This window comes from Cavia porcellus, unplaced genomic scaffold (assembly GCF_034190915.1).
Source record: "Cavia porcellus strain 051 isolate PalLab524CR breed Dunkin Hartley unplaced genomic scaffold, mCavPor4.1 scaffold_40, whole genome shotgun sequence".
NCBI lineage: Eukaryota > Metazoa > Chordata > Mammalia > Rodentia > Caviidae > Cavia > Cavia porcellus.
The window spans coordinates 10050185-10073420 of record NW_026947523.1 but is presented as its reverse complement, the minus strand read 5'-3'; the positions used below and the strand labels follow the sequence as shown (position 1 = coordinate 10073420).

Genomic DNA, 23236 nt, shown 5'->3' with positions numbered 1-23236 from the left:
GCTCCCCAAGGAATTTCCCAGGTCACTTCCCAAACGGCTTCCACTCCCCTCACGGCAGCCCATTTGGATTCTCTTTGCTTCTGTTTTCATCCGTGGAAGGCAGCAATGTGGTCTTCTGTGGACCCTTGTGATGAAGGTTACGTTACTCTGGCCTCGAATTTTTCATCTATAGAACAGAGAATATAATATTCAACGGTGGCCAGCTTGGGGACCCAGGCCTGCAATCCCAGCCCTCTGGGAAACCGGGGCAGATGGACCACAAGTTTGAGCCCAGCCTGGGCAACTTAGTGACTTAGCGAGATCTTGTTTCAAAAAAAAAAGATAGAAAGGGAACTAGAACTTTAGCTCAATACAAAAGCCCTGGGTTCAATCCCTGGGATCAGCAGACGAAAATCAACTGTGAGGCCCCACAAGGATTAAAGGAACAGTGGGTCTGCGTGGGTGGCACACGTGACGTAGGATTGGTCCTGGATTTGGGCTGGAGTTGGGGCCGCGGACCTGTGATTATTCTCAAGGAAAGGCGCATGTCACAGGCCACCTTTCTGTCCCCCTCATTCCCAGGTATGCCCAACCCCCACCTCCTGCTCACCCCTCCTGAGGGGTTTTGCGGGAGGGCTGCAGTGCTGAGCCCTTGGAGTTGAGCCTGGGGGTACTGATCACGGCTGCTACCAGAATAGCTTTCCCCCCACCAACCCCCCACCAGAGGTGCCCTGCATTGGAGCATTATGTACCCCTTCCAGGGGCTCCCCAAGCTCAGAGAAAACCATTTGTAAATGGTGGGAAACAGTGGCAACAGCAGAGGCCAAGTCCTTCCGTTTCCTGTGTTAGACCCCCAGCCACCACCCTCAGGGTCCCCCTTCCCCTTTCCACACCCCCTCCCCTGCCTCAGCCTAGGCCAAGCCTGCAGAGACTGGCTTCTGGTCTCCTTTCTGCAGCGGGTTCCCCAGGACTTCTGGGCGCGCCCCAGCTGGCTCATTCTTCATTTGTTCAATGCGTATTTGTTGAACACTGTAGCGGTGGAAAAGTGTCTTCCCCCACCTAGGGTTTCTGGCTGGATCTGAATAAAATGGACAAAGACAGGCTGATGGGAAGAAAGCATAACCAATTTATTCCATCAAAGTTTTATGTGGTGGGAGCCTTTAGAATGGAGACCCAGGGTGAGCTGTCCATCTTTATCTGGAGGTTTGATGCGGTGTAGGCAACGTGGAGGAATCTGATTGGGTGAAGGGTGTGACCCAGGGGAGCCAGAATGGAGACCACAAGGCCTGTATGTCCCAGCTCCTCGGGGCCTTGGGTCTCAAGGCAGGACCCCCTGGGTTCAGGGTCTTTGACAGGAGCAGGTGAGAGAATCCAGCGTTTACACACACAGAGGAAATTAAGAGTCACAAGTTTCCAAGTTTTATGGCTTTGGGAGAAACTGGGTCCTGGATGGCCCAGCCCACCTGGGGAAGGAGGAATGCTACTTTCCATGGCTTGGGAGGGGGTGGAAAAGGTCAGAGAGGTCTTATTTTTCATTTTATTTGTGTATTTATGTGGCAGCGGAGATTGAACCCAGGGCCTTTGTACTCAGCTACATTCTTAGCCCCTTTTTTTTTTGAGACGGGGTCTCCCTATGCAGTTCAGGCTGGCCTTGAGCTCACTTTGCAGCCCAGGCTGGTCTCAGACTCCCAACAATCCTCCCACCTCAGTCTCCCCAGTGCTGGGATTACAGGCGTTTTGACATGTTGCTAAATCGCCCAGGCTGGCCTCTAACTTGCCATCCTCCTGCCTCAACCTCACAGCGCTGGGCTAACAACACACTGCCATGGCTTAGCTGAGAGGTCTTCTAATGGCAGTTTTCTTCTGCTTCAAATGCTGAGGTTCTGTACTGTGGGATACCACAGTCTGAGCCCCAATCCCATCACCTGGGTCCTAGTGACCACTTTAGGCTTTAGGACAGTCATCAAATAAGTGAAATTTCTCACAGACAGAAGCTCCTCAGGGACCGCACATTCTGTGAAGGAAACGGCAAACAGGACGATGCAAAGAAACAGAGCAGAGAGCTGGGGCCCTGGATTTGATCTCCTCTCCACCATGAGTTAACTGCTAAGGTTCGAGGTTCAGATGGGAAGCCAGATGAGAAGCCAGAGTTGGAGAAGGGCCACCACACGCTCCAGCCACCCACTTCAGAAAGCAGAGACATCAGAATTTGCACCCAGGTGAAATCTACACTGTCTTTAAAAGGTGACTTCTTTTTTTTTTCTTTTGGCTCTGGAAAACTAACTCAAAACCTTGCCAGGCAGGTGCTGGGCTGCTGAGCTATATCCCAAAAGGTGACTTCCTGTTTTGTTTTTCTGTGGGGGTTTTTGAGACAGGGCCTCACTATGCAGTTCCCACTGGCCTTGAACTCATTATGTGGCCCTGGCAGAGATCCTCCGGCCTCTAGCTCCGGAGTGCTGGGATTACAGGAGTGCAACACCACACTTGGCTAAAAAGTGACTGCTGAGCTGGGCATCGTGGACCAAGCAACCCTATGATTTCAGCATTCCAGAGGCTGACGCAGGAGGATCTCCAGTTTGAGACCAGCCTGGATTACATAGAGTGTTCGAGGCCAGTTTGGTCTATATAACAAGACCTTATATCTAAAAAATAGGAATAAAAAGTAACTTGTGATAGCATAGATATGCCCCTAAGTCAACACAGTAAGTACGACTTGCAATTTATTTTAGTAGTAAGTCACCTCAGTAATAAAAGAGCTTCAAGTATATATTCTGTTACAGCTTTTAAGACTGCAATAAACATACATCTCTTTCCCGTATAATTTTAATGGCCTGAAGGAGAGAATCTAGCGTCCTTGTTAGCTGAATGGGTGAGTCTGGGGGGAAAACTGACCCAAATGAGGTCACTCGCCCAGGCGCAGGCCCAACATAACCGCAGGCCCAACAGAACCGGATTCCCTATTCTGTTTTGCAGAGGGCACCAAGGGCAGGTTCCCCCACGGGCCGCCAGGAGGCGACGGAGAGCAACCGATCCGGCTGTCCTGGGCTTGACTGACGTCCCTGGGCGGCCCGAAGCCCGGCGGAAAAGGCAGGTGCGGGAGCAGCATAAGATCCCCCCGAGGCTAGAAAGTGTGTTCATCCTATCCCCTCCTGTCGCGATCTGTCCTCCACCAGTATCTGCGCTGAGGCCACCTTGGATGGATGTCTTTTAAACAAAAAACCTAAAATAAATAAATAAACAAAAAAACCTGACTTTCACCACTCTTAGAGCTCTTTAACGGCTCTTCCAATATCGCTTACACACACACAAAAGCCAAAGACAGGACCGCGTGATCTTGCCCCAGCCTAACTCCCGGAGCCTTACAGAAACACTTTCATTTCCTCTCATCCTCTACGAACACACACTCTGCTGACAAGAACAGCCCCTTGTGCGCACCAACACTCCGGTTTGGGGAAAGGGTCCCTCCTACATTTGCATTACCAAGTGGGGTTTCTCATCGCTTCGTGCAACGAATATCTGGCCTTGTCTTTCTCCTCTAGTGCCTACCACGGGGCAGAACAAAAGCAACGGACTCGTTAAAGGTTTGCAGAATGAACGCAGTAGGGAAAACAATGCAATGGGGAGCAAGGGCTGACATTGTGACCTCAGGCAAACCAACTACCTGACTCAAGGGTCTGAAGGAGGAGCGACGCTGTATAAAAGTGCTTAGAACAATGCCTGGGAGATAGCCAGCGCCCGACACCGATTCATCCTCGTCACTTCCACAGCCGCCAAAGTCTGTCCTTGCCCTTTTAAGAGACCCTCCCACCTTTGCTCCTAAGCGGAAGTGCCCCTCAGAGCTCCGGAAGTGACCTCAGAGCCCCTCACAAACATGGCCCCTAAGCGTTCTTCCGGAAGCGGTCACAGGAATCTCAGTGACGCAGAACGAGTTAGAGCGTCCCGTGAGGTTTCCATGGTGCTGTCCTCAGCCCCCAGTCTCTCCGCGGCCCCTTCGGCCTGAGCGCCGGGAACGAAAAAGCAGGCGGCCGATCCCATCCGCGACGTAGCCGCCGACAAGGGAGGGGTCTGGCGAGCGGGTGACGCTCTGGGCGAGCACGCCCGCACCTCTATGGTGTCTGGGGCTCCTTCGCCAGGCTCCCGAGCGTCGGAGAGGACGCTGGCCCTTTAATCCGTGGGGGGCGGGGCCGAGGAAGTCCCGCGAGATCGGCGGGGGGCGGGGGGCGGTGCCGAGGCTGAGGGGCCTGTGGCGGATGGAGCCAGCGATGGAGCCGGAGACTTTGGAGGCGCGAATCAGTGAGTGTCCGGGAGGGGCGCGGGCCGGACCGGAACCGGAACCGGGGGTGCGAGGCGGTCCCCTTCCCGGCGGGGGCGGGGTACGCGGCGCCCCCTCCTCACGCCCCGCCCTCGGCCCGGGAGGGGCGGTGCCCCAAATCCACCTTTCGGACCCTAGCTTGGAGAAGACCCTGCCAGCGACCCGCAGGGGCCGTGACCCTGCGCCGAGAGTGAGCTCTTCCGGAACCTCCGGGACCCACAGAGCAGCCCCAGTGCTCTCAGGCCCAGGCTGCTGTTTCGAAGAGCGGGCCCCCCAAGTCTCCCTTGGGTTCGGGAGGGAGCCCGTCTCTCTTCCAGCCCCGAATTCTTCTTTCTTGGGCCCCGCGCAGCCTGATTCTCTCCAGTCCGATCCTTGAGCCTGCAACTGTTCTCAGATGTGTTCTTTCCCCACCCCAATTCTGATCACCCAGCTGCCCCCAAGCACTGGCCACACCGTGACAAACCCCTACGGGCTTGGGAGGGTCCCGTCTTAGACCACATAAATAAATCTAAGTCCACTGTCACTACCCCCAGAGCAACGCTTGTTTCCTGCACCTCCATCCAGGAGTCCTTTCCCAGCTCTTGCTTAGAGGCTTCGGCCTTTTCCACCCCGGGCTTCGGCCACCCAGGGACGTCCAGCCAAGGGGAACCGGGTCAGTTGCTCTCTTGAAAGATGGCTTCTTAGTCAGGCTTCTGAGCCCCCAGTGCCGAGGGTCCTCAGCCGTCGAATCCTTGGACTCTGCCCCTGAAAAGCGTGATTTGTTTCTCTCCGCTCTAGCGACAGCTCTCTCCCAAGGCTTTTCCACCTGTCAGACTCTCGTCTTTGCCAGGTTCTCAGAGAAGTCTTCCATCTACCCCCAGCAGCCTTTTGGGCCCGGGCACGCCTTCGGGTCAGCACCAGTCTTGAGCAGAGTTGACCTCAGAATCACACAGTCCCGGGAGACGTTTCAGACGGTGGGGTGGGGGAAGGGACGGAACGGAGACATGGCCTTTGACTGTTCAGGACGCCACAAGTGCCCAGGTCTCAGTAGCAACTCAGTGATAGGCAGGTCATAGCTGACTGGTTACAGGGAGGCTGCAGGACTTCCACTCTGGATGATATAAAGCAGCCTCAGGTAAGGGCTGGGGGTGTAGCTCAGTGGAGGAGCCCTTGTCCGGCCTGCTGTGGTGGTCCTGGATTCCATCCCCAGCACCGGAAAACAAAGTTTAAGGGTTAGCAACCAGGGATTTTCTCAGGCCACAGGCCAGAAACAGGAGCCCAACAGGTTAATGCTAGCATTGTTTTCTGTTCCTTTCCCTTTCCTTTTGTGTCCTAGTGACATTGTGAGATTTTCTTTAGTAGAGATTTGAAATTAAAGAGTAGTTTCTGGTGGGGTAAATAATGACATTGTCACCACTGTGGAGTGGTGACAGGGTGGAGTCACACACTTGTGAAACAGCTCTGTCTGTCTCCCAGCACTGTCCGCTGCTGCCCTCCTAGAAGGTGCACCTCAGGTCAAGTTGAGAGGACTGGGGTCCCAGGGGCCTGGGATGGAAGGTGTCAGTGCTTTTTGGACTCAGACGCCCTGGTGGAGGCCAGTTGCAGGGGCAAGAGCTGGTATCTCCTGGGGCTGCTGCTTCCTGCCCGCCAGTTTCTGACTCAAGAGCTGGCTCCAAACTCTGCTTCCCTGCCCTCGAAGAGGGTCACATGTCTTTGACGCTTGAAAGGACTTCCTGTTTTAGGGTCTCTGCCACTGGCTATCGAGCAGGCAGTGTCCCTTTGGTTCTAACTCCAGGCTGGTGTGCCCAACCTTCGGCCCATACTGGGAGACCAGGAGATAGGTTTCTTCTCTTGTCAGGGGAGCACACTGCTGAGACCCCTGGGGGCCTGCAGGGCCAATTTTCTGCTCTGTTCTTCCATTCTTTGGATTGGAAGGTCCAGGAAGACCACCTTCCCAACTCGGGAACTGGCCTATGGACCTCTGTTCCCTTCACAGCACTACAGTGTTCTGAGTTTGTCCACCTGGGTGTTCGGTGTTTCTCTTCCTGGGCCTGAGCTGTAGGAGGGCAGGGTTTCATCTAGTCGGCTGCTGTAGCGCCAGCACCCAGAGTATTTATTGAATGAACCCAAGTGAATGCTGCAAGCCCAGGCCCAGGCCCAGGCCGGGGGTCACACCACAGGCCCCTTGATAACTGGGTAGGTGTCCCTTCTGGTTCTCCAGCCTCATCCTGCCCTGCTCCTGGGCTGTGTTCCTGCTGCCCCCAGCTCAGTGCTTGACCCGACTGACGGCAGGAAAGCCGGGAGGCAGGCTGGGGAAGTGAAGGCCCAGCTCTCACTCCCCCAGGGCCTGACCAAGCCTCGAGAGTTTTGTCACCTGAAGTTGGTCCATATTCCACTCCAGCTTTCTAAGTGGGGAAGTTATGTGCCCCATTAGATTGCTTCTAACCTCTGTCAGAGGTAACCAAGTGTCGTTTGCCATCATCATCCCGTAGACCTGTCTACCCTGTCCTGGCCACTACCCATTCCTGAATCAGGTGTCCCTAAGCCCCATCCCTGCTTAGCACAGCTGACCATTCATTCATTCATTAATCCGAGGAGAGGAGACCGGTATGAGCACAAGTGGCAGGGTCGCAGTGAGAAACAGTCCCGGGGACGGAGAGAACTGACCCAGCACTGCCCACTTGGGCAGGAGTGGAGGACTCGAGAGAACTTCCAGGAGGAGGTGACCTGAGCCTCTCCTGGAGAAGCACAGCTTCCTGACCCCAGCATGGGGGGGAACCCACTCGGCCCTTTGTGCTCTGCCTGGAGTTTGGGGACCTACGTGTCCTTCATAGCCTACGAGTGCTCAGAGCCACCCTCCCAGCCTGGCAGCTCCAGTCAGCCACCGCTCAAGTGCCACCTCCCTGTCTCCAGACCAACCCAGGCCTCCCCAGCCCCTTGCCTTCCTCTGTCACACCTTATGAAGGACCTAGATTCCCTGGGCCCCTGCTGGTCACTTACTCCGTGAGGGCAGGGCTGCAGCCCCCCCCCCCCCCCCCCGCTATCTCTGGATCGATTCTGAGCACGAATTCTGTGAGAGTGTCGGGGCCGCCGTTTCCCTGAGCAGAAGCAGAGGGGGAAGTCGGTGTGGCAGGGTCCCAGCTGCAGGGAGGTGGAGGGGTGGAGAAGGAGCCCTGGACTCGGCCCCTAAAAGCAGTGGGCAGCTGAGGGGGAGCTGGTGGTCATGGGCTCATCTGCTCCGCATTGGGACATCTGCGCTCAGTCCTGGGGCTGCCTGGGCCACACTGACCCCCCTCTCCTCCTGCAGACAGAGCCACAAACCCCCTGAACAAGGAGCTGAACTGGGCCAGCATCAACAGCTTCTGCGAGCAGCTCAACGAGGACTTTGAGGGGTAGGTGGCCTCCCCATGCACTGCCTCACCCAGCAGCACCCACGGGGCACTGTCACTCGCACTCCAGGCCCCAGACAGGCCCAGCTGCATGGAGACCAGCTTCCCTTCTAAATGCCCAGGAGTGGGACCTTTGTGTAAAGGCTGCTTGTGCCATGAGGCCAGGGGACTTGGTGGTGACCCCAGGACCTCACAGTAGGCAGTGGCACTCCTGAGCTCATCAAGGCCAGGTCAGGTCACCCCCCAGCCAATGGCATGGGGGGGTCCTGGCAAAGGGAGGACCCCATGATTGCCTACTGGCCTTGCTTAAGGAAGAGCCAGACCCCAGTGGGGGCTCATCTGGTGTGCACTCCCAGAGCCTCCCACTTGACTCTCGGGGTAGGGGCAGGTGACCTGTGTGTGCTAGGTCCTTCATAAGGTGTGACAGAGGAAGGCCCCTCTGCTGAGTAACTGACAGCTCTGTGCCTGGGCTTCTCCAGCTATGCGGTGAGAATGACACCCAGGAGGGGCCAAAGGTTCCCTCTGCTTGTGCAGGTGGGCAAGAGAGGGCGTGTGAAGCTTCTCAGTGTGCCCAGACGCTGACTGTCACCGTCATTGGTGACGGCGTTTTTGTCATCCAGTAGGCCTTGACACTGCTTCTACCATGGAGCACCTCTGATTTCCCCAGCACACCTTTGCTACCGCAAGTCACATGGAGCTGTGTCCACCCAGCTGTTATGGCATATTGTCGTGATTTGCTCCTGGACCAGGCCTATGTACTTGTCCCCTACAGCAAGCCAAAGACAAAAAGTGTGGTTCTTAAAGCCAGCCAAGAGGCCATGTTCACACGTTTTAGGATCCTGCCTGGCTGCCCCACCACCATCCCAGATCCCCATCTGATCCAAAGAGCAGGCCAGGCCTTTGCCCATGCCCTGCGGACCCTGCAGAGGGCTGGTGTCCCTGCAATCTCATCCAGCGGCCTCCTCATGGAAGGACTGGGCGCTATCGCCATCCTAGCCCTGTTGTTCCTCTCACACAGGCCTCCACTTGCCACCCGGTTGCTGGCCCACAAGATCCAATCCCCGCAGGAATGGGAGGCGATCCAGGCCCTGACGGTGAGGCGGGAGAAGGGGTGTCTGTGACCTGCCCTCGCCTGCAGGCAGTGGTGCTGGGCTGAGGCCAAGGCTGTTCTTGGGGTTCCTTAAAGCTCTGTTTAGAGCCCGGGGAATTGTGATCAGGTGGCCCAGGATTGGGGCCTGGGCCAGCCTCTGAAGGTCCCACAGCAGCCCCCTGCCCCTGATTCTGTACACATAGGCCTTGTTATTGGGGGTGGAGAAGTTGAGGTCCAGTGGCCCAGGGGTCCCCACTTCAGCTGCACAGCAAGATGCCTCTCTGGAGGTGTGGTAAACGGCTAATCAGGTCAGCATAGCAGGGCTCACCTGTCATCTCAGCTACCCCAGAGGCTGAAACAGGAGCATTTTAAGTTCAAGCCCAGCTAATTTATTGGGACCCTATCTCAAAATAGGAGGAGGAAGAGAAGTTCTGGGGATACAGCTCAGCATTCCCTGGGTTCAACCCCTAGATTAGGACCCCACCCAGAGCTGCTGAATGAGGACCCCTTCAATATGTGCTTCCAGGAATCTGCATGTCTGTAGAGCTCCCCAAGTTCAGTGCAGGAGCACCCAGCCTTTCCAGGTCTCCAGACCAGGACAGCACTGTCCTTCCAGCGGAGGTGCCAGGGGACTCCCATGCCAGGCCTGAGATGTCACAGCAGATCAGGACAGGCTGTCTGTGTCGGGGCCACACGCCAACCACCTCAGAAGAAAGGTGCTTCTAGGCAGGGAGAACAAAAGTTTTTCCTTTTAATAATTGCATCTTTTGAGCCAGGCATGGTGGTGTACCCTTGTAATCCCAGCACTTGGGAAGCTGAGGCAGAAAGATCATTGCAAGTTCGAGACCAGCCTGGGCTACAAAGTGAGCTCAAGGCCAGCCTGAACTGCACAGCAAGATCCTCTCTTAAAAAAGACAAAATAAACATAATCACATTTGCATCTTTTTTTTTTTTTTTTTTTTTTTTTTTTTGGTACTAGGGATAGAACTCCTGACCTTGTACTTGCCAGGCAGGCACTTGTACCGCTGAGCTAAATCCCCAGCCCTTAACTGCATCTTTTATTTAGTGTGTTAGCTTTATTTCTCAAGTGTGCAGGACAGTTTTGGAAAAGTCCAAAATAGGTGGTACTGAATTAATTAAAAAAAAGACAAGTGGACTGGAGATGTAGCTCGTTGGTAGAGAATTTACCTAATTTCTGCAAGGTCCTGGGTTCAGTCCTCAGCACCGTAATAAATAAAGAAAGTAATTGTTAAAAAAAAAAAAAAAAAAAAGAAAGTAATTGTTAAAAATAAAAGGAGACAGGCAGTGAGAAAAGTGTGTACAGGTGCTGCTCACATGTGGCCGTGGAGAAGGCAGGGCTGGTCACCCCACATTGCATCGCCCTGCCAAGGGTCAGTGAGCTGTCTCAGGGCCCGGAGCCTCCGCTGCCGAGTCCTCCGGGCTGCTCCTCCCTCTCCTGGGCTGGCCAGGGTGAGGGTGGGGGCCGCTCCCTGCTGTCCTGCCCGGCCCCTCACCCCCTTTGCCGTCAGGTGCTGGAAACCTGCATGAAGAGCTGTGGCAAGAGGTTCCACGATGAGGTGGGCAAGTTCCGCTTCCTGAATGAGCTCATCAAGGTCGTTTCTCCCAAGGTGGGTGCCCCAGGCTGAAGGCCAACCCCTTCCCACCTGGGCTGGGGGCCACCCTTCCCACTGACCAGAGGGAGGGGCCGGGTGCCACCAAACTGGCATTGCCTGAGAGCTTGCCCAGAGCCACGATGGCTGGACACTTACTGGGCGGCAGCGCCTCACCTGGTCTCTGGCAGGTTTCTCACACTCCGGAGTGGCCTCCTTGGGCTGTGGCATCCAAGGCCACAAACCCAAGCTCGCCAGTGGGCCGGACCCCGCTCTGGCCTTTGGTGCGAGCGGATCTTCTGTGGGTGTGAGCGTGCTCAGTAGCCTGGATAAGGGCCGTCCCTCAGCCTCCCTCACTCAGCACCTCACTCAGAGCTGCAGAATGATCCTGCGGCCTGCATTCCCCGCCAGGGAGGCTGAGAGCTGCCTCTCCCACCCTGCTGCGGGTCCCAGGCCCACCGTTCCACACTTGCCTCTTCCCCAGTCAGCTGGAAGCTTCTGGCTCCCTCTCAAGGTCACAGAGTTGTCCATGGGCTGCCTCTGAGACGGCTCTGTGCTGCTCTGGGCCTTCCCTGGTCAGCTCTTCATCTCCAGCACAAATGGAGAAACTGAGTCATGGGGGGAGGTTGACACATGCAGTAAGTGGCAGAGCGAGGAGGTAGCTCAGCTTTCCCAAGCTGCTTGGGCAGGGACTGAGGACCCCAAAGGCAGAGCTTTCGCAGGGGGGCAGCTGCTGGGGCTGGACTCAGGGCTGTCACAAGTAGGGCCGGCAATGTCACAGTGTCCCTCTCCTCCCACTGAAGTACCTGGGTTCCCGGACGTCAGAGAAGGTGAAGAACAAGATCTTAGAGCTGCTGTACAGCTGGACGGTCGGTCTGCCTGAGGAGGTGAAGATCGCAGAGGCCTACCAGATGCTGAAGAAGCAGGGTGAGGCACCTGCGCCCCCACTGGGGTCCAGCAGCTTCAGGGGCTTCAGGCCAGCAAGGTCACAGTCCGTCCTGAACTTCCAGAGAACAAATGGTCAGTGGGACCTTGGATGGCTGTGCCAGAGGCCAGCCTGGGAGAGAAAAGAGGGTTTGAGTCAGTTTTCCCTAGTGTGGCCTCAAAATTCAGGTACTCAAACCCTCTCCCCATGCAGTTTGATGCACAGCTCAGAGGAAGGCCCGAGCTCTCAGGCCAGGGCCAGCATGCTTGCTGCCCCTGTCCCTCCCCAGCCCCCCACTGTCCCTGGCCAGGGCCTACTGACAGCCTTCCTGTCTACCCCAGGCATCGTGAAGGCTGACCCCAAGCTACCAGAGGATGCCATCTTTCCCCAGCCCCCTCCTCGGCCCAAGAATGTGATCTTTGAAGATGAAGAGAAGTCCAAGGTGAGGCTGCGGGGAGGAGCTGGGCACCCGGCCTGAGTACAGTCCCTGCAGGGCGTGATGGGCACTGTTTACCTAACACTTCGTGTTGCCATGTATTTCTTATATGTTTCATACACATGGGTGATGCCCCTGGGTTAGCCTGAAGGATTTGCAGGTCTCTTTTCTTTTTTTTTTTTGAGACAGGGTTTCTCTGTGTCATTCAGGCTGGCCTTGAGCTGTGTAGCCCAGGGTGGCCCTAAACTCCTATTGATCCTCCTGCCTCAGCCTCCTGAGTGCTGGGATGACGGAGGCATGCACCATGCCCAGCTGAGTTTGCATGTCTTTATGTAATAATGGATTAGATGATAAGGACGAAACAGAGGTGGAGGTGGGCTCCTCCCAGCCCTGCTGGCCCCAAAGGGTGACCACATGTCCATGCTCAGGAATGTTCTCAGAGTGCCACAGTGATGCAGGAGGCTGCCAGGGAGCCCCCTCCCCCGCTCTGGGGGAGGCCTTTGCTCTCAGCACCTCTCTAGTCCGATAGGACAGCCACCACGGCTTGGTAAATTCTTACCATTCCCCAAAGCTTTAATAACTTGTCCAGGTCCTGAGGTTGGGAATCAGGGTCCTGGCCTGTGGCCCCCAGCCTGGCACTCACAGTCACACCCCGTCCCTGCAGATGCTGGCACGCCTGCTGAAGAGCTCCCACCCCGAGGACCTCCGAGCGGCCAACAAGCTCATCAAGGAGATGGTGCAGGAGGTGAGGTGGTACTAGGGCGTGGTGCTGGAACTGGGATGTGCAAGGGGTCAGGGGTCCTGCAGGGCCACAGCTGCCTGAGCTAACACCCCTGCCCAGACATCTGTGAGGCCGAGGCTGCTGCGCCTTGCCGTCAGACGCAAGCGGCAGGTGGGCATGGCTTGGGTAGATTGGTGCGCAGAAACCTGGGTTCCACCCCAGCCCTGCAAAAAAAAAAAAAAAAAGAATTGAGCTTTAAGATATGTTGGTGTGTAGGGGCTGGGGATTTAGCTTAGCCTTTAAGTGCCTGCCTAGCAAGCGTGTGGCCATGAGTTTGAGCTCCGGCACCAAATAAAGATACGTTGGTTGTGTATGTGTGTGTAAAGACGCCTAGACAGTCTTGCATGCATAATGGATGAGTAAATAGAGCCTGAGGGTGTACACTGAATCTTTGGTGGGGGCAGTACTGAGGATTGAACCCAGGCCCTTCACACTAAGCTACAGCCCCAGCCCTTTTTACAATTTATTTTATTATTTATTTTGGAACCAAGAATCACATTCATGACCTTGTACTTACTTGCCAGGCAGGCACTTATGCCACTGTATCCCCAGCCCTAATTTTTTTTTTTTTTTAATATTGAGATAAAGTCTCACTAAGTTGCTAAATTCCCCAGGCCGGCTTGAACTTACCTCCTGCCTCAGTCTCCTGGTGTGCTGGGATTACAGATATATGCCACAGCACCCAGCTGTAAATACTTTATTGACTAGGGAAACTCATCAGTGAGCCAGGTGTGGTGGTGTACCTGTAATCCCAGCACTCAGGAGGCTGAGACAGGGGGATCACTGAGAGTTTTGAGGCCAGCCTAGGCTACATAGTGAGTTCAAATCTAGTCAAAAATACATAGTGAGAACCTGTCTCAAATAAATAATAGATGATAGATTGACAAACAGACATAGATAGATGGGGCCGGGATACAACTAATGGTTAGAGCGCCTCTGGCTTCAGTCCCCATTACTGCAAAAAAGTGTGCAGGGTAGTGGTTAATCGCCAGAAGAGAGCAGAGCTCATGTCCGGTGTAAAAGGTAAGGGCTGCAAAGCAGACCTCGGGGCAGGAGATGGGCCACCCGGCTGTGGCTCCGTGCAGCTAGGTCATCAGAGGTTTTTCCTGGGAGAAATTTGGGTTTTGCATAAAAAGTGTGGGCCTCACCTAAGCTGCCAGCCCATCCTTCCAGGAGGCGAGCTCCCCCTCAGGCTGCTAGGCCAGTCATTGGCTTGGGCCCTGGACCAGCCGCCAGACCCTCTGGGTCGTCTGCCCAGGCTGTGGAAGATGCGTCCAGGAGCCAGAGGGCTCCGATTCGGGGTTGTCTAGAAGGGCCACACTGTGCCCTGATACCTGGGAGTCAGGAACTGCCAAGGAGGAGATGCTGCCCGCTGCACAGCATATGCCTACCCACCGCCCCATCTGGAGGGAGGAATGTACTGGCAGGAAGACTGAGTGAATGGGTGGGGTCACTCCCTGTGGCCACCTTTGAAGGCCCACATTTGGTACCCAGACAGTGGGAGGGACTCTGCACTAGCTTCTAGGTAGTGCTTGCTGTCACTGCTAAGCATGGGTGAGACACAGGAGGGCAGGGGTCACTGAGAGCCCCACGTGTAGGTCTGGGGCTCTGGCCCTTCAGAGGCACCATGGGGAATGCGGCTCCCAGGCTCTGGTGGAGATCACAGTGGGCTCCTGCAGAAGCTGGGCCTGGGGACTCTGGCAGCATGGGTGGAAGTGACCACAGCAAAGGCAGAGGGCTTCCAGGGCCAGCGTGCCTGCCCAGAGCCGGCATCATACCCAGCCAGACCCTGCATGCTGCTTCAGGGCAGGCAGGGCCTGATGCCAGCTCTCACCGTGCACTCTGGCCTTCGCAGGACCAGAAGCGGATGGAAAAGATCTCAAAGCGGGTGAATGCCATCGAGGAGGTAAACAATAACGTGAAGCTGCTGACGGAGATGGTAACCACCTACAGCCAGGGCGGCGCAGCGGCTGGCAGCAGCGAGGACCTCATGAAGGTGCACTGTCCCTGCCCCACTCAGCCCGTGCCAGAGGCCCCCAGCACCCACTGGCCCTGACACTCCCACGCTCCTGTCCCCAGGAGCTGTACCAGCGCTGTGAGCGGATGCGACCCACGCTGTTTCGACTGGCCAGCGACACGGAGGACAATGACGAAGCCTTAGGTGAGCCCTGTCCAGGAACCCAAGTCCAGCATTGTCCTCTCAACTCCCAGGCCCTGCCGGCAGCTGCAGTTGCAAGGAGCTTCCACGAGGGGGCCCCCTTTTCCAGCACTGACTTGGGTTGCTGGCTAAAAAGAAGGAAGGGAAGAGCTGCTGCCCCCCACACCTGGGAGACAGCTCATTAGCAGGCATCTCACCCGCTGCCACCAGCTGCAGAGAGGACTGTCTCCTTGTCACAGCTGGGCTCAGAGAGGGAAGTGACTGGCAGAGTGTTAGGGGAGCCGGGGTGAACCGAGGACTGTCTGCCTCCCACTGCTGCCTCCATCCCGGCAGGCCTGTAATCCCGGCGCTCTGGGAGGCTGAGGCAGGAGAACAAGTTCAAGCCCAGCCAGGCAATTTAGCAAGACCCCATCTCAAAGTTAAAAGTAGAAAGGACTGGGGAGGTAGTTGAGTGTGAAAGCCTTGGATTCAATTGCTAGGACCACAAAAAAAGAACTAGAAACCTAGAATGGATCCTGCAGCCCAAGCATCTCCAGAGTTGAGCCTGGTGACTTCTGCCAAGGCCACAGGTCCTTTTCCTTGTCTCTGCCTGCTGTCAGCTGGATACCCCTGGCATCTCCTCCCCGCCTGCAGCAGTGCAGCAGCCCCTCCATGCCCTGGCACTGGGCGCCCCCACCCCAGGGCTCGCTGCCCCGGTCCCCGAGGAGGGAGCGTGTGAGGACCTGTCCTGGGCCCTCGGGGATGGGGCCATGATCCCTGGGGCCAATGCCTCCTCTCAGAGCTCGCAGCCACAAGAGGAGATGGTCAATGAACCACAGCCCTGAGCAGCGGCTGGAGAAGAATGAGCAGTGTGGGTAGGGGTCAGGGAAGACCTGAGGGGTGGCTTTGGGGTGAGGAGAGAGAGCGGTAAGGGATGGGGCTGCACTGATCTTCAGTATGTGCGGAGGCAGAGGCCGCACAGAGCCCTGGGAAGGCTGCGTGTCCCGGGTATTCTGGGACAGCCAGGCCGTGTGGTGCCTGAGCAAGTGAGATGTGGTCTTAGGATGAGACGGGTGTGGCAGCCTCTCCCCTCACGCAAGCTGGACTGGAGGGGGTGCTCGTCTCCCCCCAGAAACCCCCCCCCACATCTCCTTCCCTCCCTGCCTTGCAGCGGAGATCCTGCAGGCCAATGACAACCTCACCCAGGTGATCAATCTGTATAAGCAACTGGTTCGGGGCGAGGAGGTCAACGGCGACGCCGCAGCGGGCTCCATCCCTGGTGAGGGGCAGGCCAGCTGGGGGGTGGGGCGCTGCAGGCCACAGGTGGTACGCTGGCCCCAGAGCTGATGACATTGACTGCCAGGTGACCTGTGCCAGGCCTGCAGCTGTGGGGAAGAAGTTGGGGCCAGAGGGGATGGCGAGGACATTCAAAGAAGGCAGGCTTTTCTTCACTTGAAGTTCTGGCCTGTGCCGGGGCTGTGGGACACCCCCAGAGCTCGATTTGGTGATCAGAGAGGAGGGAGGATGGGACGCAAAACATCACAGCTCCGGCCTAAGTGGGCCTCCCCCAGGGTTCACAGAAGAGGCTGTGCACGGCCCTGCTGGGGAGGGGAGGCAGGCGCTGCACAGAGGCAGCACAGTGTCTGAGGATGGCTGGCATTTGGCAGCAGGGCCAAGCAGGGACCTCACAGCAACGCCAAGGTCGAAGGGGGCCGCCAAGCAGCTGGCGGTCCCATAAGGCCACTAGCAGTGGTGTCATAGGCCATTGTAGCACTCCACCTGGGTGCTCGAGCCAGGGATATGTTCCCAAGCTGCCCCTGTCAGTAAGGGGGGTGTGACTGTGTTGTGAACAGAAGCACCCCCTGTGCTGTAGAAAGGGCCCCGCAGGCAGGTTCCAGTGCCAGGCTGGTGCAGCCATGACGAGGAGGCTGGTGGGGAGGTGTCATTACCACAACAATTACCTCGGAGCACCCCGAGAGCCACGTGGCACCCAGGATTTACCCACTGTCCCCTCCCACCCCAGGGAGCACCTCAGCCCTGCTGGACCTTTCAGGCCTGGACCTCCCTCCTACTGGCACTGCCTACCCAGCCATGCCCACCCGCCCTGGTGACCAAGCCAGTCCTGATCGGCCCAGTGCCTCAGTTTCCCTGCTTGACGACGAGCTCATGTCTCTGGGTAAGGAAGGGCTCAGTGGAAGAAGGAGTGGCACCCCGCAGGGCAGCTGCCCCTGCAACCAGCTGAGCACCAGTATTAAGTGCTGCTGACAGGAACCTAGTAGAGATGTGGGTGCACCCCAGACCACATCCCAGTTGAAGAGGCCAGGGCTCAGAGAAGCTCAGAGCAGTGCATACAGTCTCAGGGTGAGCCTGCCAGCCCAGCCTGCCCGCTGACAAGCCAGCATACCCAGGGCCTGGACATGGCACAGCTGAGGGATTCCCCTGCAGCAGGCTGGACCTAGAGTTGGCGCTGTCTGTGCAAAAGCCCAGCATTTCTCCACCCAAATGAGGGCTTCACACCAAAAGCTGCAGTAGCTGCAGACCAGCTAAGGCCAGGGGCCCACTATAGGCCCCAGAGCTCAGCAGGGAGCCAGCCTCACCTCAGGGAAGCTGGGCAGGCCCTCGGATGGAGCTGGGTTCAGCAAGAGAGGTGCAGGGGCTGCCCAAAGCAATCTGTAGGGACAGAGGTGTGGATGCTGTCCCTATGTTCTCCCGAGTCTCTCTGAGTTGGGGTGCAGCTCACTGGCGGGGTGCTTGCCTAGCATACACAAGGTGATGGGGGCCCTGGGCCTGGCAGTATGCCCAACACAGCACCTGCTGCTGTGCCCGCCTCTCCCCAGGCCATCCTCCCCACAACCTCAGGGGCCAGAGCAGCCTGTGTCCCCAGTGGACGGGTGAGGACAGCAGCAGCAGGGGCTGTGACTCTGCCACGGCCTGCCGAGCCACTCTGCTACTCTGCCCGTCTCTGAAGAGCAGGACAGGGAAGTCACATTGTAGTAGTGGCAGAGCACACACCCCGCCACCTCCACCCCTTGAGAGAAGCAAGGTGTGCTTTACACTCCCCGCCCTCAGCCGCTTCCGCTTCCGCAGCCAAGGCCTCCTGCTTCCTTCTGGTTTCTTCTCAAAGGCCACAAGGAACCAGAAGGCCGGACAGACCACAGCGGCTCGGGCCCTGGAGAGGCTCGGACCGACAGGAGTGCTGGTCCTGCTTGCTCAAGTGGTGGCAGGGTGGCGGGCAGGCTGCTGTGTGCTGTCCGTCGGCCGGTGAAGTGTCTAGTTCACTGCACATCGTACTCCTGAGATAGCTGCCGCTGTGGCTTTTTGTTTTTGTTTTCTTTTTGAGAACAGGGACCAGCCTAGCCTGTCCCTGTCCTCAAGTCAGGAACGGCAAAGGGATGGAGGGGCGGAGAGAAGCCCAAAAAGGGGTCTCGCTATGCAGTTCAGGCTGGCATTGAATTCACTTTGCAGCCCAGACTAGCCTCGAACTTGAAGCAATCTGCTTGCCTCAGCCTCCCCAGTGCTGAGATTACAGGCATGTGTCACATTCCCAGCCGCGGCTTCATTTTAAAAGTGAAGCCCAGGAGGCTGTGAGCCCCAGGTCTCTCAGCAGAGTGGCAGAGCTGTGTCCAGGCTCCTGCAGTGGGGCTGTGCTGGAACCACAGCTGGACGTGGCTGCTTTCCGGCTGTGTGGCCTGGGCTGGGTCACATAACCCCTCCAGGCTGCCCTTTGTTTTTGTTTGTGGTACTGAAAGCTGTGCTCCTCAGCTGCATCCCAGTGCAGCCCACAGCTGCCCCTTAAGGTTTGTGGGCTGAGGGAGACCACGGCCAGCCCCTGGGGGCATGACAAATGCCAACAGTCACCTCTGCCCACCAGAGGACGCTTCCTCTGGCCCTCACTCCTCAGGATTTGCTAAAAACTAAATAACGCATCTTCTCTAGGTCTAATTTGGGATGTTCGGGGCAGTGGGCAGGGCGATCAGTGGACTTCAATCTACCCCGTCATTGTACACATAGGGACACTGAGGCTCAGAGGACAGTGCCCTCCCCATGGCGACTCAGGGCATTTGCAGGCCGGTCATCAGGCAGTCACGGTGCGGGGCCCTGAGGTTGGGAACCACTTCCCTTCCAGTCGCTCAGCTTGGGACAGAGCGGAGAGTCCTGTTTCTGTCACCAAGCAGGCAAGAAGGAAGTGAGTGTAGACTGCAGGATGGGCAGTCAAGACTCAGGGTTTTCCGCTAAGCCGAGCCCCTCAGAAACAGGGCGGGAGCAGGACCCCAGGCAGCACGCAGCCCCCTTGCCTCAGCGCCCTGCCTTAACCCTGTCTCTTCTGCTTCCCCCAGGCCTGAGCGACCCCACACCCCCTGCAGGCCCCAGTTTGGATGGGGCTGGATGGAACAGTTTCCAGGTAGGAAGGACCAGCCTAGCCTGTCCCTTTCCTCAAGTCAGGAATGGCAAAGGGATGGAGGGGCAGAGAGAAGCCCAAGGGACCCGAGATGCCCACTCCAGGGAGAGCAAAGGTAGCCAGTTCTCTCCCTACCTCTGCTTAGCCTGAGACCACAACCCAGCCTTAGGGTAGATAGAGGTGGGACTCCTGTCACTTGCAAGGTGGGAGGGTCTTCTGAGCGCCCTAACCACCTGCTGTCTTTGCCCCCCAGTCCTCGGAAGGCACTGAGCCCCCAGTCCCTGCTCTGGCTCAGGCACCCAGCACAGATAGCCAACCAGCAGCACAGACGCCCCTGCCCACGAGCAGTGGCCTGGCCGACCTGGACCTCCTGGGAAAGACCCTACTGCAGCAGTCGTTGCCCCCCGAGAACCAGCAAGTGCGGTGGTGAGGGCTGCATCGGTGGCACGGGTTGGGAGCCAGCCCAGTCCCCACAGCAGCAGCTTCTAACAAGGACAGGCTCATTGCTGGCTGTTACAGGAACTGGGAGCAGGAGTGACCACAGCAAACTCAGTGGTGTCCCCAGAGCAGAGAGATTACATGCCCACTCACGCCCTTGGGATGCCAGCACCCTAGAGAAAGGCCAGAGGGACAGGGGACTGCCAGCCCCAGAGAGAATGCTGGGTGTGGGGCAGTGGACGGCAAGGAGACCATGATGGTGGGACTGGAGCCAGGGAGCACAGCGTCTCCGGGACCCTGATCTCTCAGCACACACCAGAGCCCTTCTTAATGCACTGTCCCCCAATAAGGGAGAAGCAGCAGCCCGCCCCCCGGCTCACACTCCGAGACCTGCAGAACAAGAGCACCTGCGGCTCACCCAGCTCAGGTCCAGCCAGCCTCCTCCACACTGGGTCCCCAGAGCTGCCGGGGCCACTGCAGCAGCCGGCACCCACCGAGCTGTCCCTCGCCAATGTCACTGTGCCCCTGGAGTCCATCAAACCCAGTGAGTGGGGCACAGTCGGCCAGCTCCCTGCCTCCTAACCCCCCCCCCCCCCAGCGAGCCCTCCCCTTCTCTAACCCGGCTCCTGTACATTGTTCCGCCAAAAGCTCTGGGTCACACAGGGCCCGCCTAGGACATCTCAGATGGGCCCAGATCCCCTCACCTCCCAGGTTTTGGCCTCCCTGAAATTATAGTCAAACTGATAAAAGATCCAGCTCCATTTCGAGCATGGTGGCACATGCCTGTAATCCCACCACTTGAGAGGCTGAGGCAGGAGAATCATTATGCGATTGAGACCAGTCTGGGCTACAAAGTGAGTTCAAGGCCTGCCTGAACTGCATAGTGAGACCTTGTCTCAAAAAGATACACTCTCTCTCTCTCTCTCTCTCTCTCTTCCTCTCTCCCTCTCTCCCTCTCTCCCTCTCCAGCTCCAGACTGGGGCATCTCTCTGGTACAGACCTTGAGCAGACAGGACTGGTCAGGCCTTGGCATCACCCATCTCCGTGATGGCAATATGACTCAGGTGGTCACACCCTGTGTTTCCCTGTCTTACCAGCAATAGGACCCTGAGCCCGGAGCAGGGAGTGACTGTAACAGGATCATACAGTGAGAGGATGATCAAAGCTCTTTCCAGCCCAGGGCAGGAGTAAACCTGGCTCTGCACCAGTTGCAGCTGGGTGTCACCTGTACCATCAGACTCAGTGCCCTGACCCTGAAGTCCAGGCATGGCCCTGGGAGCAGGCTGGCCGACCCACCCACTGCCTCCCTCTTTTCCCCCCCAGGCAGCATCTTGCCCGTGACTGTGTATGACCAGCACGGCTTCCGAGTCCTCTTCCACTTCGCCCGAGACCCGCTGCCAGGGCGCTCGGATGTGCTGGTGGTGGTGGTTTCCATGCTGAGCACCGCCCCACAGCCCATCCGCAACATCGTTTTTCAGTCAGCTGTCCCCAAGGTGACACGACAGGGCAGGGTGACATGGGGCTTGGGAGCCTGGGCCATGAAATAGGTGGAATCACTGCTTCTCCCCCACTGCTGGGGGTGGGATCAGCAGGTGGGCGGAGAGCAGGGGATTCCGAGGGCAGAATCCCCAGGACCCTCAAAGGGGTGCCTGGAGGCTGGACCTGGTCCTCAGTGGCAGTGACAGCATCCAAGCCAGCTTCGACCCTCCTGCCCGCCCGCCACAGGTCATGAAGGTGAAGCTCCAGCCACCATCAGGCACAGAGCTGCCAGCATTCAACCCCATCGTCCACCCCTCGGCCATCACCCAGGTCCTGCTCCTCGCCAACCCCCAGAAGGTGAGGGGCTGGCTGTGACAGGGCGGTGCTTAGGGGGCCCCCTCCTCCCTCGCTGACCATCTGCCTCGACTCCTGTGCCCAGGAAAAGGTTCGCCTCCGCTACAAGCTCATCTTCACCATGGGCGAGCAGACCTACAATGAGATGGGGGACGTGGACCAGTTCCCCCCACCGGAAACCTGGGGGAGCCTCTAGAACACAGGAGCTGGGGGAGGAGGGGACAGAGGCACCACTCCTTGTCCAGCCTGGGCCGAGGCCTTGGTGTTCTAGGACACTCTCTGTTCCCCAGGGCCACGTACCCCTGGCCTGGTGCTTCTCCCCTCACTGCTGGGGCAGCCAAGTGACTCCTGCCCCCCAAGCTCTGCTCCCGGATGCTGAGCCAAACCCAGCAGGAGACTGGGTTTGCACAGCTGGGTGTCCGGAGCAGGGGAGCTTCAGGCTGGGAAGGACTTGGGGTCCAGAGGAGGACACACAACCTGCCGCCAGGCCCAGCCCTGTCCTGGCCTGGGGTGGGTCTTCCCCACCTGTCTTATGCCTTATGGGAAGGCCCAACCATAGGCCGAGCTGGAGCTGGGGACCAGCAGGCCTCCTCCATAGGAACCCAGAACTGTGGGGGCGGCGCCTGTGCCCCCAGCTCTTTGCACTCTGGTATGTGGTTTGGCTCTCTGCTTTTCTTTGGGAGTGGCCCTGTGGCTACATTCCTGGGGCCATTTGGGGGAGCCCCACTCTTGGGGCCTCCCTTTTTGGTCAGCCTCCTAAGGGGCTATGGAGCCCAAGGGTGGTGCCAGGGGCAGGTGGCCTCCAAGGGGCTGCCGAGCCCCTGGGTTTCTCAGTGTGTCGCCTTCACTCATTGGCCTTCCTGGGGCCTCCTGTGGCCATCGTCTCACCTCTGTCCATCGCCTGTCCGTGGGCAGAAGTGGGGTCAGTATGTATGAGAGCAGGAGTATTTATGAAAATAAACATCCTTTTTCCTGGCCCTCCTGATGTTGGGGGTCATCCCACAGACCTCCCTGCTGCCATCTTTGGGGAATCAGGCCTCTCCCCATCCCCACACCCATGCTGCACCAGAAGAGGCCCTGTGCAGGGGCTGTGGCCGCTGCTGAGTCACCAGAGGGCCCTGAAGCGTCCCAGCTGGAAGTGAGGGGCTGCAGCTGCTGCGGCCCTGAGGGGAGCTGGCTGCAGAGCTTCCCCTCGGTCTGCACCCTCAACACACAGAGGCCCCCAGGCCCCAGCTTCCTGGAGGCCGCCCCCCGGAAGCAGGTTCAGTCCAAGCCTGTGTCAGGACCGCCCCTACTCCTGGATCAGGGTTTTCTCTGAGTGGTGGCTGGGGCCACCCCAGGGGCAGGGCGGGGCCAAGGGACCATGGGGCTGCCAGGGAGCCGGTCCAGAGGAAGAGCCAGGCCCACACTGCTGCGCCTGCTCTGGGCAGGGAGTCCCTCAGCAAGGGCGCTGCCCATCCTTTCTCCTCAAATAGCCATTTGCACTCTGATGTTTCCTAGCCTGCGCTTGGCAAGAGTAGCCAGGCTGACCCCTCCCCGGCCACGCTGCAGGTGCAGGGTGAGGGCTTCTCCAGCTAAGGTCCTACCCTGTCCCCTGCCCACCTGGAGCCACCTCATCACTGACTGAGTTTGGAGTCTGCCTGCTGTGTGACTCTGAGCGAAGTGCTTCCCTTTCTGGCCTTTATCTAGTTCCTTGTCTGAAAGGCTGGGGGCGGGTAACCTCTGAGGAGCTCCCTCGTGCCCCCCTTGCCCTCACTCGTCTCCGTCTGTTACCAGTGCGCTCAGAAAGCCCTGTACCACACACACCCTGATCCTCCCAGAAGCTGCTGATTCAGACAGGTCTGGAGTTAGAGGTCAGGCTAGAGAGCAGCATTCTCCGTCCCTTGAAAGGTGACTGCCGACACCACGCTGAGAGCATGGGGACTTCC

The 23236-nt window shown here is 57.8% G+C and overlaps 1 protein-coding gene and 3 long non-coding RNA genes across 5 annotated transcripts; 2 read left to right on the top strand and 2 right to left on the bottom strand.

The window, feature by feature from the left end:
* The first annotated feature begins 343 nt into the window (after positions 1-343).
* LOC134474870 (uncharacterized) lies at positions 344-3230 on the top strand. The gene is made up of 3 exons (XR_010045760.1): positions 344-561; positions 1967-2223; positions 2760-3230. It is a non-coding gene; the product is annotated as an uncharacterized LOC134474870 (long non-coding RNA).
* LOC106027853 (uncharacterized) lies at positions 1086-3824 on the bottom strand. The gene is made up of 3 exons (XR_001201427.2): positions 3641-3824; positions 3460-3521; positions 1086-3199 (listed from the first exon to the last, which is right to left on the bottom strand). It is a non-coding gene; the product is annotated as an uncharacterized LOC106027853 (long non-coding RNA).
* Positions 3825-4141: 317 nt separating this feature from the next.
* Positions 4142-22285, top strand: Gga1 (golgi associated, gamma adaptin ear containing, ARF binding protein 1). 2 transcript variants are annotated; one of them, XM_003470468.4, is made up of 17 exons: positions 4142-4272; positions 7578-7662; positions 8678-8753; positions 10279-10377; positions 11163-11286; positions 11626-11726; positions 12385-12465; positions 14357-14497; positions 14581-14662; positions 15810-15917; positions 16662-16814; positions 18976-19040; positions 19291-19463; positions 19826-20019; positions 20799-20968; positions 21201-21311; positions 21394-22285. In XM_003470468.4, the coding sequence occupies exons 1-17, from the start codon at positions 4230-4232 to the stop codon at positions 21502-21504; spliced, it is 1917 nt and encodes a 638-aa protein (XP_003470516.2). In that variant the 5' UTR covers positions 4142-4229; the 3' UTR covers positions 21505-22285. The 2 variants fall into 2 exon arrangements, with proteins under 2 accessions (XP_003470516.2, XP_063099886.1); XM_063243816.1 differs by lacking the exons at positions 15810-15917; positions 16662-16814.
* LOC134474869 (uncharacterized) lies at positions 9327-11164 on the bottom strand. The gene is made up of 2 exons (XR_010045759.1): positions 10537-11164; positions 9327-10301 (listed from the first exon to the last, which is right to left on the bottom strand). It is a non-coding gene; the product is annotated as an uncharacterized LOC134474869 (long non-coding RNA).
* Positions 22286-23236: the final 951 nt, after the last annotated feature.

Excerpts from the sequence above, each read along its gene's own strand:
- Gga1 (XM_003470468.4), top strand. The coding sequence starts at position 4,230 with ATGGAGCCAGCGATGGAGCCGGAGACTTTGGAGGCGCGAATCA. Across the intron at positions 7,663-8,677 it reads CTCAACGAGGACTTTGAGGG|GCCTCCACTTGCCACCCGGT; the intron begins GTAGGTGGCCTC and ends CCTCTCACACAG. Across the intron at positions 16,815-18,975 it reads CGACGAGCTCATGTCTCTGG|GCCTGAGCGACCCCACACCC; the intron begins GTAAGGAAGGGC and ends TGCTTCCCCCAG.